Source organism: Salvia splendens, chromosome 7 (genome assembly GCF_004379255.2).
Source record: "Salvia splendens isolate huo1 chromosome 7, SspV2, whole genome shotgun sequence".
In the NCBI taxonomy this organism is placed as follows: domain Eukaryota; kingdom Viridiplantae; phylum Streptophyta; class Magnoliopsida; order Lamiales; family Lamiaceae; genus Salvia; species Salvia splendens.
The window spans coordinates 2680611-2694431 of NC_056038.1; the positions used below are offsets into that span (position 1 = coordinate 2680611).

General features: G+C 34.2%; 1 protein-coding gene and 1 pseudogene across 1 annotated transcript; one reads left to right on the forward strand and one right to left on the reverse strand.

The window, feature by feature from the left end:
* Positions 1-766: 766 nt before the first annotated feature.
* Positions 767-3878, reverse strand: LOC121740904 (vesicle-associated membrane protein 727-like). Its single transcript, XM_042133557.1, has 6 exons — positions 3748-3878; positions 3063-3296; positions 2775-2976; positions 2546-2666; positions 1174-1236; positions 767-1103 (listed from the first exon to the last, which is right to left on the reverse strand). Exons 2-6 carry the CDS (start codon positions 3250-3252, stop codon positions 975-977), a joined length of 705 nt encoding a protein of 234 aa, XP_041989491.1. The 5' UTR covers positions 3253-3296; positions 3748-3878; the 3' UTR covers positions 767-974.
* A 6862-nt stretch (positions 3879-10740) lies between these two features.
* Positions 10741-12291, forward strand: LOC121741018 (annotated as a pseudogene).
* Positions 12292-13821: the final 1530 nt, after the last annotated feature.

The following is a 13821-nucleotide window of genomic DNA, read 5'->3' on the forward strand; positions in this document are numbered from 1 at the left end:
TATTATTTTAAAAATATATATTACTTTAATTTTTAAATTTCTTATAAATTAGGTTTAAATATTTATAAAACGAATTTTAATTGTTTAAATTAGGTTAAAAATTAAGGTTTAATCGTGTAATATCATGTTCGGGTCGTTATCGTGTCGTGTCAACCCATATTATATCGTGTTGATAACAGGTTCGTGTCAGGTGCGGGTCGTGTTCGGATTTGAAGGTAGCAGTTCGGGTTCGTGTTCGGATTTATGGTTTCCTTAACAGGTCGGGTTCGGATTAGGCCTTATTGGGTTGGGTCGTTATCAGCTTGACCCGAGAATGACCCAATCCGCATGATTTGTCAGCCCTAGTCTAATACTACCATTGGATTTTTGTACCGTAAATTAGACGGGATGATTAGATAATTGAGGAGTATACTAAAATGAATAAGTTATGCATATATACAAATATGTCTGTGAAATGTGTTACGATCAATTCTAGCGACGAACCATTAAACCTTTTATTTTTAGTTCGTTTTAGAACATTGTAGATTACACAGAGTTCATTATTTAGGTCATTTTATACGGACCAAAACGATTTTAAAATAAACCTCATGTTGGTTCAACAGCTCGACACTAGAAACTATTTCAGCATATTTCACAACCCAAAATTTGTGAAAATTTGAGGAATATTTGTCCCTTGTGGCTATACTCTCTAGCTCCACTCCTTCCAATCCGATATATCTTTTTTCTTGGGTTAGTTGTTCACATATATACTAGTAAAAACGGAAAATGTATAAATGTAAGCTTCATTTTTAACAGAAATTTGCCAAAATAACAATGATAAAAGACTCCACCGTAAATTACAATTGACCAAACGGGAGTGTGTGAGCATAGCAAACAGAGATATACATAGTGATAAACTGATGGTTTTTTGTACATTAAGATGAGAAAAACACAGAAACAAACGAGACGTGTTTCAGTACCAAGCTTATCAAATCTCAACGAAACATAAGCCAGAGAAGGCAGAGAAGAACGAGAACCACCCCTGCAATCATCAGCTTCATGCGGAGATTTTGCATCCACATTTGCCGACGCAACTGCCTGCCTTGCCTTTGGAAGCTGTCAGCCTGAATAAGATTTCAGTAAGCACACACGAACCATAATTTTCTACACGAAGGGATTAGAGAGAGTTTTCACCTGGAACTGGAGGTTATCAGTCTTGTCCACCAGTAATTCAATTTTCTCACCACGATCCAAAACCTGAGTGAAAACAAAAGGTGCGTACGTTGGTGAGGTCTCAATTGGTTTTAAAGTTTTCAAGCAGAGTGTGTAGAGAAATAATCTACAGCATATGATAGGAAAATAGGAGAAATATGTTGAAGGAAACAGTCTTAACATCTTCCATTCCACATACAATCAAAACATTAATAAACCCTTTTTTCTAAACTAAAAGTCTCTGACCAGCAATGAAAACAATACACTCGGAGATGTTAGCTGCCAGCAAATTTTCAAATAAGAACTTATTAAGCACATTTAACACTTTTGATAAGATCAGAGGTGCCCGATAATAGGTTGAAACCGGCCGCATTGCTTATCTCTTCATGACTTCCCAAAGCTTCAGGCTACAAATACAATTCTCACATTGTCCTTCCAAACCACTAGATTCTCCTACCATTAGGCTCTTTACCCATCACGGAAATAGTTGGCATGATTCAGAATTTACATCGCAAGTCATGTTGCTAAATACTATATAAAAGCCCAGGTCAGGCCCGTCAGGTCATAAATTTCTCCTAGTAGCACTATCACCACATTTAGACTGTATGATGATTACTTATGAAATGTTCTCACCAAGCCGGAAATGCACTCACAAGAAAAGAATCCCGACAAAATACCAAAAGATTTTGGAAAGATGGTTACAGTCTATACTACCATCAATGGACCCAAATCATAGTAATAAGGCAGAGAATATGAAGAGTGACTAGGTGACAAAACAGTAAACTAATTCCCATAAATTCTGAGTAACCACATGCACTCAAGCATGTATTTCCTGCCGAAGAGAGGATGTAGGACCTTTACTAAGGATGGCTTAGCAGATCTAGGCTTCTACTTATCAGGAAGAAAGTATAACGAAGCCCGACTATTTCTCCTAGACAAATAGTAATATTTAATCTAAATTAAATTACTAAGTATCATGATATCATCATATTCTGACTGAGATTAAATGCCCCAGGACAGTGAATTTCTCATATGCGTGTTTTCTATTTATTAAGGTGTCTCCATGTGTGTATCGGGGGGGAGGGGGAATAAAAGCAATGCCTTTTAGGCAATGGGCATATACACAAAATTTGTAATATGGATTTCAATGAACCACGAGAAGATGCAGATATAGAATGACTACAACTCAATGAACAAAAGCATCCACTACCTGAATCATACACATCTCAGTAACTTCCTCTAAACAGATTCAATTGCAATGAACATAACTTTAGAACATTAGCATATTTGTTGCTCAAGCTGTAAAATCAGAATTTCAAATTTTACTCATGAGTAGAACAGACTAAAAATGTACCTTCTCAATGTTGTCCATCATTATCCCTTTGACCTCTGTTATTTGAGCCTTCACTTTGGACAGCTTGTTCATTTCCTCTGGATGATTCATACAATACTGCATGTGTTCCTTGAGCTTTGGTCTGGCAAGGAAACAAGTACCAGAATTATGGTAGGAAAATAGAACATTGAAGTGTTCAAATTGTCATACATTATATCTCCCCAAAATACAACAAAAGACATATACACACCCAAATTCTCGATCAAGATTGTATGCAATGCTAAACCGATCTTCAAACAACAGGTCATCTTCATCTTCATCATCCTCTAAAGGGTGTGGATCATCACTCTTGAAGCTAGCACCATAGCGCTGCTTGAAATCATCCTTCACTCTCTCCAAAAATACAAAAGGTATGCTTCTTCCCATTGATTCATCTGCAACAACTAGGAACACTGCATGGCAAGCAAAACATAGCGGAATGTAATTAGAGCAGTAACGTTCATAGGATAGATAAGCATACAAACAAAAACACACATACCAAATCCACTATCGAGCAGGAAATTGAAAGTGTGGCCATCACATGAGTACGTGTACTTGCTGCTATTAGAAGGAAGCTTTTGCAAGCACTGAACGGCGATTGTGCTGAAGTTTCCAGAGTATGGAGTGTGCTCTGCTAGCACGACAGTCCCTTTGGCAACGAAGCTGTAAATCAAACCCTTCGGAACCATTATAGAATCGCTAAGAGGTCCACAACGAAACGCCCGCTATCAACCTAAAAATGTCCAACTGAAACAATTAGAAACTCAAACAAATCCAAACTCCCCAACACCCAAAATCCGACATACTTACAAAGGTTGCATTGTTCAAGAAGTAAATCAGCTCTCGCAAACAGAAATGATTAATCCAGCAATAACCAATCAATGCGAATAAATCATAAACGAACAAAGTTTAATTGAAAACTGTACTGAATGAAGATTATCCAATCATGCTACACCAGATCAGAAGATTAAATTAAAAAAAAACCTAACACGCTAAGTGACAACAATACATTATATTCGACAAAATTAGATGGCACTACCACCTAATCGAGCAAGCAGGCACTAAATTAGACAAAATTAAGAAAGAAACATGAACAAATTCGCACATCTCGTCAACGGAAACAATGGGCCTATCGATGTGATCAAAACTCCAATAGAATAATCAATTGAGTATGGAATCATAACCTCTGAAATGGCGCAGTGAGTAGGAATTCGAATGGATTGATGGATCGATCGGATTTAATTCTTGCAGAAGTAGTTTCTTAATAGAGGATTAATTACGTTGGCGTGAAGAAAATTGTGGAAAGCTCGCTACAGTTGAATGCAGAGTAGTAAAAGTAATTATATTTATACCCCTTCTGTCCCCTAATTTGTTTTCCAGATCGGTCCCTCTATTTACTGATATTCACTTTTGGCTCCTTCTTTTTGATAAAATCCCTCAAATGTCATTATCAATATCACCGGTTTTGCACAAGTTTTCTTTCATAAAATGGTAAATTGCTTTAACAGTCGTCAACTTTGCAAATAGTTTGGTATTTCCCGTAAACTTTAAAAGTTACATGAAAAGTCATGAACTTTACATTTGGGTGCCGATTTCCCTTGTCGGGTATTCCGGCCATCCGGGAATTGTAAGGTGGAGGAATCGCCACCCTACCTATGGAGGAAACACGATGAGATTGTAGATTGACGAATCGCGACCAGTTACATGTCGCAATGGAGAAGAAAGAGTTGAAATCTCGACGGGAATTGAGATTTCTGTCACATAGAGAAGAGACATAAACCCTAAATTGATATACATTTTAATTTAATTGAAACTAAAAAACGACGTCGTTTTATTGTTCTGCCGGAGATTTTGCCATGTCACGCCTCCGGCGAGCCACGTAGGATTAGTTTTTGCCGAAAATGTACCGGGTCGGGTCGTACGGGAAATTTGCAACACTTGGTAAAGTTCATGACTTTTCATACAACTTTTAAAGTTTACGGGAAATACCAAACTATTTGCAAAGTTGACGACTTTTGAAGCAATTTACCCTTCATAAAAAGATATGGGAGTTAATGTAGGAATCGGTAATATGGAGTATTTGTTTTTGTTTTTGTTTTTTTCTAAACAAAATTAGATATATGGAAGCAATATAAAAAATAAATCTTAATACGTGATGTCCAACTTATATTCAACTTATGCAAAAACCTCTTGGAATAAAGGTGGAAGGAGGGAACAAAATTAACAAGTAATTCGCAAATTAAGTTTTAAAATATCTCAAAATGGCGTTGTTTGACATCATTAACTATTAAAAAAAAGAATTCAGCAGATCAAGACGATGGCCGTAGAGTCTTCGATCGATCCATTGGAATAATTGAACTCTCAAGCATTTTAGTCTTTAGATATATACACACAATATTTATAAGTGAGTAGTTTATGGAAATCAAATTTGACAATAAGTCTCTTATGATTATTTTTTTAAGATATTATATGTAGTAGTACTATATAGTTCATATTTGTCAAACTTTCAATTTTTTTACTAATTAATTTAATAAGAATGCAATTATTAAGATATTGTTGAAAAATATAAATAAATTTCATACCATATAAATATAATTAGTAGTGTAAATAACTAGTGTTTTCAAGATAAATAAAATATACTTATAAATTTAAAGAAAATGGTTTAAATTATTAAGTAAAATACAAAATTTGTATAAATAAAATATTAAAACTTTAGATTTCATAAAGTATTTTATAAATTTGTTTTGAATACCACAATAATAAGATATAATATGAATTAACAAGCAAACAAAAAAATTAAGAATTTGATCACAAATCCTTTTATTGGCGAAGTAATAAACAATACTCCATCTGTCCGCGAATAGGAGTATCGTTTTGGCCTCACATTCCACTAACGCATTCTACTCACATTTCATTTAATATTAATATATATAAGTGAGACTTTTATTCTACAAATATTTTTTCACCTACTTTCTTAATATATCTTGAAATCCTTGCCAAAAATATGGGACTCATGTTCGCGAACGGAAGAAGTATGTAATTTTGGGAACTGGGACCCATGTTAAGAAGTCTTTCTTAACATGTTTGCCAAAAAAGATAGCATTCAACATGATTTAATTCAACATGAGTTAATTCAACGTAGTATTGTCGCCTCATCGAGGCACCTTCACCGAGGAAGCCTTCGGGGACGCATTGAAGATTGTGATGGGAAATTTAGACGCATTTTTCTCGAATAGCCCTTTGCTCACTCCCGTGAGTACTAATGAATGATTCGTTTTTTTTAAAAAAATTATGAAGCTTGTATTTAATTTTTGGCTATCAAGAAATATTAATTCAACAAGGTAACACATGGTGTTCGTGTAGGTTTTGGGAAAATAATTGTGGTGGGAGTTTTATTGGATTTGGAAAGAAAGTGTAATGAATATTGTAATTGACGAGATGTCCTTAGTTTTTGCATGAAATTAAATTTTTTTTATCGATGTCATTTCGTTTTAATTAAAATGGACAAGCTCTATTCACAAGTTTGACCTACAAATTGATAGATGATCCCTCCATTTTTAAATAGCTATCATATTTAGCTTTATTTGTTCTTAATGATTGTCGCATTTTAAATTTTTAAGAGTGTAATTGACTATATCATTCTTCTCTATTTACTTATGTAAAATAATTTATAAGAGGTGGAGTATAAGATTTGATTCTCCCATTTGATTTTTTATAGCTTAAAATCTTCCATTTAAATATGGTAATCAGTTATAGAGTAATAGAGGAGAAGAGCTGTTGGGGAAAACTGGAATTACAAGAGATAAACAATACCGGGTGTAATACAACCTAAGAAGGAAAGAACTAAAAACTGAAAATTACAATGAAATCGAAACTGTAAACTGGAAATAAAACTTAGCCGAGTCGAGGAGGCCTCTTTCCGCAAGACGAGATACGCCCCGGTAGTGCTGTCGGTTTGGCGTGTCGTCCCCAAAGATAAAACGACTACGTCTCTGGTGAAGCAGCACCGCAATCAACAGAGCTCCGACGAACTGGAAGAGGAGAGGGCAGAGCTTCGGGAAAAAAGACTATGCATAGAGTATGATGATTGCGTTCTAATTGTTCTGTATATTAATGCAAGAAATTACTAGCCTATTTATAGGCTTGGTCCACTGCGGGGGTCAACTCAGCCTTGATGGCTGTCATCATGGCGGGCCTGTAACCGCCGACCGTTATGAGTTTGAAAGCTGGAGTGGTCGACGTTGAATCTAGACGTTGTACACGCCTTAATTCAACCGTCACATGTGGACTTCGTGAAGCGACTTGATCAAGACACTGATTAAGCCATCGCTCAAGGCGCAGCATGCGAGTTGATCAGGCTGCTGATCAAGGCCATCGCTCAATGTGACCAACTTTTATCCACTATTTCTCACTCACCGGGAATCAAATTTGATAAAGTGAATATATTACTGTCATTTACGCGGAACATAGATAGACGATATATCATTTATTTTTCAAAAATTAAATATCTCGTCACATTTATTATTAGTCAAACTTTATTGACCGGATATCTTAAAATCAAGATTCCAACCGGAGCTAGCAACATTTAATTAGACATGCAAGTTGAGTTATGAAAATAGGAGATTGAAATCGGGGTTAGTTGGAGGCACGTGTTTAAAGGTAATAGGTGGAGTGTGTGGCTGCTGAAGGTGAATGCGCGTGATGCCACATCTTTGGTTGTTTTATTTTCATTTTTATTTTTGATTTGATCCCTTGCTGCCTCGATGGAACGTTTTTTATTTATTCTTAAGGATTTAATGTTCGTACAAACTACGATTAAATTATCTATTCTGTCTCTGTTCTTTCATAATTGAGTCATTTTTTTTATTTTGAAAAGTTTTCTTTTAATTAAGTCATTTCTATATATAGGGAGCAACTTTTTTCTCTTTCTTATTTTACTTTCTCTTACTTTATTCTCTCTACTTTATTCATTTTTTTACTTTATTCTTTCTATTTTTTTCTCTTTTACTTTTTTTATCTATTTATTTAACACATTCAACATCTTTTTCATAAACTCCATGACAAAAAGTTGCGCCTCAACTATGAGGAAACAAAGGGAGTATTTCATAATTCTCATAAAAGTATATGCTATTTTCGTTTTCGTTTGTCTCATAAAAGTATCGCATTTCATTTATGAAAAGTTATCTCAACTCATACAACTAATATCATTATAGCACACCATTACGACTCATTTAAACAATAATAATAATATGGGTTCCACTCCACTACCACTACTTGAACTACCTTTCTCCTCGTCTCTATTACTTTATTAATTATGCATTAATTTTCGTGTCATTTCAAGTGCACATATCAATAGGTCCCTTATATTTATTTGACCTTTCTACGAAGACCCCTCTTTGTATTGACCTTTCTACGAAGGCCCCTCTTTGCTCTTTGTATTGACATTTCCATGAAGGTCTCTCTTTGCTCTTTTGCTTTGATATGTAGGTCTATTATGATTGTATATGACCCGTAGGTCTATTGCCATTGTATATGACCCGTATGTCCACTGTCATTGTATATTAGATCCAGAGCAAGACCGTCACATATCCTCTTTAATCTCATGATGCAAATAATTTCAATGTCATATGTCAAACATATCCATTGCACCAATTACATATCCATATGTTCTTCAATTAACTCCAATACTATAGATAAACATATTCATTACACAAATCACATATCCACATTATATTACACAATCAATATCAAATAACACATAACCATTTCAGGCTCACATCATATAATCCAAATATTAACTTCAATTTAACATATAGCAATCAGTCACATAAAATATGTAAAATTAAAAGTGTGATTTATACACACCTATTTATGACAAGAGTTTAAGAGCATCCACAACCGTGCTCTTGCCAACGAGCACGGTTGTTGGCCCAGCCCCACTTTTTTTGTCTGCTCTTAGGCAAGAGCACAACACCCACAGCCGTGCTCTTCCACAAGGACTAGCACAAGGGCCCCACCATTCCGTTATTCAATTTAAATAAAAACATTTCCACAAAATTAAAATTCATTAAAAATAACCGAAATAATATTACAAATTATAAAAAAAAATAAAAATTACATAATTAAAATCCTATAAATTAAAAATTACATAATTAAAGTCTTAAAAATTTAAAATTACATAATTTAAATCCTAAAAATTAAAAATTACATAATTAAATTCATAAAATTAAAAAAATCACTACTCGTGGCCGAATTTCGCCAAAATGGATGATGAATGTGTGTATTTATAAATGATTTTGGGATTAATTTTTTTAAAAAAAGTTCAATTTTTTTTTTAAAAAAATTGTAATAAAATCGGTATATTTTTGGGAATTCGTTTTTTTTGGTATTATTTTCAATTTTTTTAAAAAAGGATAAAAAGAAAATGTCAACGGCCAATAAAAACGCGCCACGTCGCCCTGCTCGCTGGCACGGACGTGCTCTTAGCTAAGAGCACGCCTGTGCCAGCGGCGGACAAGAGTGTCCTTACCAGCGGCAAGGACGGACGGACGGCGTGTTACCATCGTTGTGGATGCTCTAATAGAACCGCTTATTCTGTCTCCTAATTCACAACCCTCGGTCCTATTCATATAAATAGCAAAATTTTGATTGATAAAATATATAGATATACATATGTACGTGATGAATATGTAATTGTGATCAAAATATAATACACATACCTAAGCTCAAAACCATGTAATTATTTTTATTTTTTTTCCAGATTCTATACTGTCTCCACTCCCTCTCGTTCCTCTTCTTTTCCTTATTTTCTCAATCATACTTTCTCAAATATGACGTTCCTCTTCTTTTCCTTATTTTCTCAATCATACTTTCTCAAATATGAAGGTGTTCCAAAAAAAGCTTAGTCATTGGGTCTATATTTGTCCACCTAATCAAAATACATGCATTGTTTCTCCATTAACTTCCACGTATTATCACATATATTTTTATTATAATAATATGGCGGCTAAGGTTTTGTTAAATTAGTTTCCTAAATTGGGCGTACCCCATATAATAATAAAAGAAGAAGAAACCTATATTAATATTATAGAAGATCGCTACATATAACTACTCTTAAATTTAAACTAACACACATACGCATACTTATATACACACACTTATACCTTTTTAATACTTATGTAATATATATACATATATAATATTTATTATACAACAAATAATAAATATACAATAATAAAAAAAATTTGCCAATATGCAAAATGATGCATGTTTCAGGTTAGGGATGTCACAATTAATGCATCTTTCGGGTTACGGATGTCACAGTCTTACATACCTTAATATCACCACAGCTCCGCGCTACACACGGTGTTTCAACCTGTTTTATTAGGAATAGTATTAATTTTCTTTAATTGTCGGTTGTTTTGACGAGGGTTAAACTGAAACAGTACTGCTAATGTATTGATAGGATTAACCAAGCATCATCATTGTCAATCTTTTATACAAGCCCAACAACCCAATGAATGTTCGATTTGCAAGATTGTATCCAGGATTAAATTAGTAGTGTGTTTGGTTAATGAGATTTAGTCATCCAACTCAATTCTAGATGAATAATCATGTGATAATTAGTCATAGCTAATCCCCTATGATTAAAATAATCTCACAACTCAATCCTAGATTATATATTAGTATTATTTTATCTAGGAAACCGAACACGATAGTATAATAAGATAACCAGACATAAATTGTACTCCTGCTACACTCCATTATCCTCAATTGAAGTCAAAGATGATTATATAGATATCCAATGAAAAAAGTTAATTTTATCTAAAAATCTACACGTACTTAATTTTAAAAGTTTTATTTTTTTTGTAATTAATTATAGATGAATATATAGGTAGTTGATTCATTTTAAATTAATTAATATTCATCAAGTGGATTTTAATTAAAATACCTAAATTTTTTTAATTATATATAATACTCCCTCTCCCAAGAAGATTGAGTCAATTTTTTTACTTTACTATATTTTACTCAAATATTTGTGGCACGCTCGTATTGAAACCAAAAAAGAAGCATTATCCAAGCATTTTTTATTTTATTTATTTTTTCCAAGCTGAGAAAGATATTAACAAATCACAGTCACGTGATTTAAAATTTAAAACACAACCCATCCCAAAAATAGTAAAGTGATTGAGCGGTGGATAGTTTCATGATCACTCGGCCAATGGAACAAAAACACCTCCGCCGCCGCGACGAGCCACCAATCTCCGGCGAAGAACCTCCCCATCACCAGCTCCTAATCATACGGCCTTCGGCCCTTTTCATAGCGCACGAGGACGGATTCTCGGCCAAATTCAGCCTCCTCAAAGCCTACGAATCTCCGCTCCCAACCGAAACGTTTCTGCAAGAGCAAGCTCAGTCGGCGGCGGCCGTCCTCTGCTTCGCCGGAAGTCCGATCACAGCCGATCTGCTCCGCCAACTGCCGTCGCTGGGGCTGGTCGCGACCTCCGGAACCGGGGTCAACCATATAGATCTCGCGGCGTGCCGGCAGCGGGGGATTGTCGTGACTAACACGGCCGACTACGCGGTGGGGCTGTTGATTGATGTGATGAGGAAGATCACCGCTGCCGATGGCTTCGTGCGGCGGGGTCTTTGGCCCCTTACTGCAGAGTATCCTCTTGGTTTCAAGGTAAATGCTTCGTTCCGTTCCGTTACCGTTCAATCATTTTTTCATTTTAAACGTATACACGCCACTAAGCAAAACAAATTGATATGAGGCAATTAAATATGTTTGAAACTTATGATTTGCTATTTAAATTTTAAATATTAGAAATTGATAACTCACCCCTTAAGAGGCTTTATAAGGGAAAGGATTATACATACTTATATAGATGAGTTATGATCATCACCAAATCGATGTAGGACAAGATTTAAGAGTTTTAACGGGGTACAAAAACATACTCCCAAATTTTGTGATTTTATAGTACGTGATTAACTCATTAGGAAATATATTATGAATATAGATATATCCAATAAAGAATATTGATAAGTATTGGGTGGTGAATTTTTAGTAAATATTGAGTTGAATGATGAAAAAATATGAGTTAAATCAGAAACACAAAACATAAAGTGGTTTTTATTCGGATTTAAGCATGCAATGCAACGATAAAGTAATTATGTGATTCTTTGATATTGATTTTAGGTAGGAGGAAAAAGAGTTGGAATAGTGGGGCTGGGCAATATCGGATCGAAGGTAGCAAAGAGGCTTGTTGCAACATCTCATCTCATACACCTCAAGATCCGTCAAATCATCACTTCCCTATGAACTCGCCTCTCACTCCGACATCCTACTCATTTGTTGCCCTCTGACTGAGGACACGCGTCACATGATCAACACCGAGGTGATGGCCGCCCTCGGTAAGAAGGGCGTCATCGTTAACATTGCGAGGGGAGCGATCATTGATGAGAAAGCCATGGTGGAACATTTGGTGGCACGTACAATAGCGGGTGCTGCATTGGATGTGTTCGAGAACGAGCCGCGCGTTCCCACGGAGCTCTTCGGACTGGATAATCTCGTGTTGTCGCCGCATCGAGGTGCCTTCACAAAGGAAGCATTCTTTGATGCTTTCCAAATTGTGACAATGAATATTGAGGCTTTCTTTTCTAACAACCCCTTGATTTCTCTAGTTGATACGGCCAACTAAGTATGAATGTGATCATATTTGCCTTACTAATTCCACTCAAATTTTAACTCATCTTTATTACTCCTTATTATACTAATATTATATATAGGGTTATAAAATTGGAAATTAATAAGTAACGTTGGTTATTTTTTTCAACAAGAGGTTATAATGTGTAAGATGATCAAGAATATGAATAGCATTACCCAAAATTTAATTTTGATTATGGATACTTTTACAATAATAATGTAGGCCCAACAAACATGACAACAATAAAATTGACACTTGAATCAAACAAGCCCATTATCATGATTAAAATAAGCCAAGTTCTACTAAATCTCGAGGTTTTATTCTTTCTTTAGTTTTTGGCGGATGATTTGGTTAATTACATACAATGACCTCGATAAAAAAATGAATTAAAAAGACAAAAGTCGTTAGTGCAACTAATTTTATGAAATGTAACTATCTAAACCTCCCCAAATTTGGCTTTAGTGGGGCTGAGTTATTTATTAATTATGGAGGCAACCTCATGGATAAATGTCACTTTCATAATTTCTTTCAATTAAGTATTCTCACTTTTGTATTTTGATTCCATCACACAATACTTTTTGGTTTTTTATTTCAAATTTATAAAATAAAATTTTATACTGTTGATAATTTTAAAAAATATATTTTTTTAAATAGAACAATATTTTAATATTAATTACGAAAATATAATGATGTACTCCACCTCAATATGAAGACATCAGTTGTGGCAAATTATGCGGGTTAGGTCTGTTATTGGGTAACATAATAACAAACCAACCTAATAAGGTCTGACTGGAATCCGATATGCTCCTTCAAATCCAAACACGAGTTGTATATGACACGAGACATAATATAAACTTGATTTTAACGATTATAGCTTGATATTATCTGATAAAATTTAATTTAATACAATTATAAGATTAAACCTAATTTATACAATAAAAACTTGATTTACACATGAATTACATAACCTAGAGAATTAAACTTGAGTTTTTTTATAAAAAAAATAATAATAAAAATATTTATACTAGTAGTTTTTAATGGGTTACTCAAGCCCAACCCAATTTGAAATTATCGAATTGTGAAACGGTTCTAACTCGATAAAATATAAATCTTATAAAACTTTTGGATCAAAATTATCGTGGCAAAAATTATCGACCTAGGTGATATAGTTTTAATTGAAATACTAATATTCAGAACATAGCTTTATTTGAAATACTCATATTCAGATTTCTAGAAATTACGTCTTCGAACTTTGTCCATTTTCCTTATTTATCACATTGCCTGCCAAGTGGGCTAGTGATAGTATTGTCAATTTTTTCTTCAATGTTTTAATCATTCAATAGATTGATAATGTTGACTAATGTCAATAAAGACATAAGGTATATTTCCAACCTTTCTTTTGAAGAGACTTCATAATTTATTTAAACTGGATTTAACATAGCATTAATTTTTTCTTTCACAAAATACAAGAAAATAGCAAAAATTCATAAGTCTAATCTGTTCGGAATTCAAAATATTAAAAACTCAATTGTCGACACAAAAAACCATTAT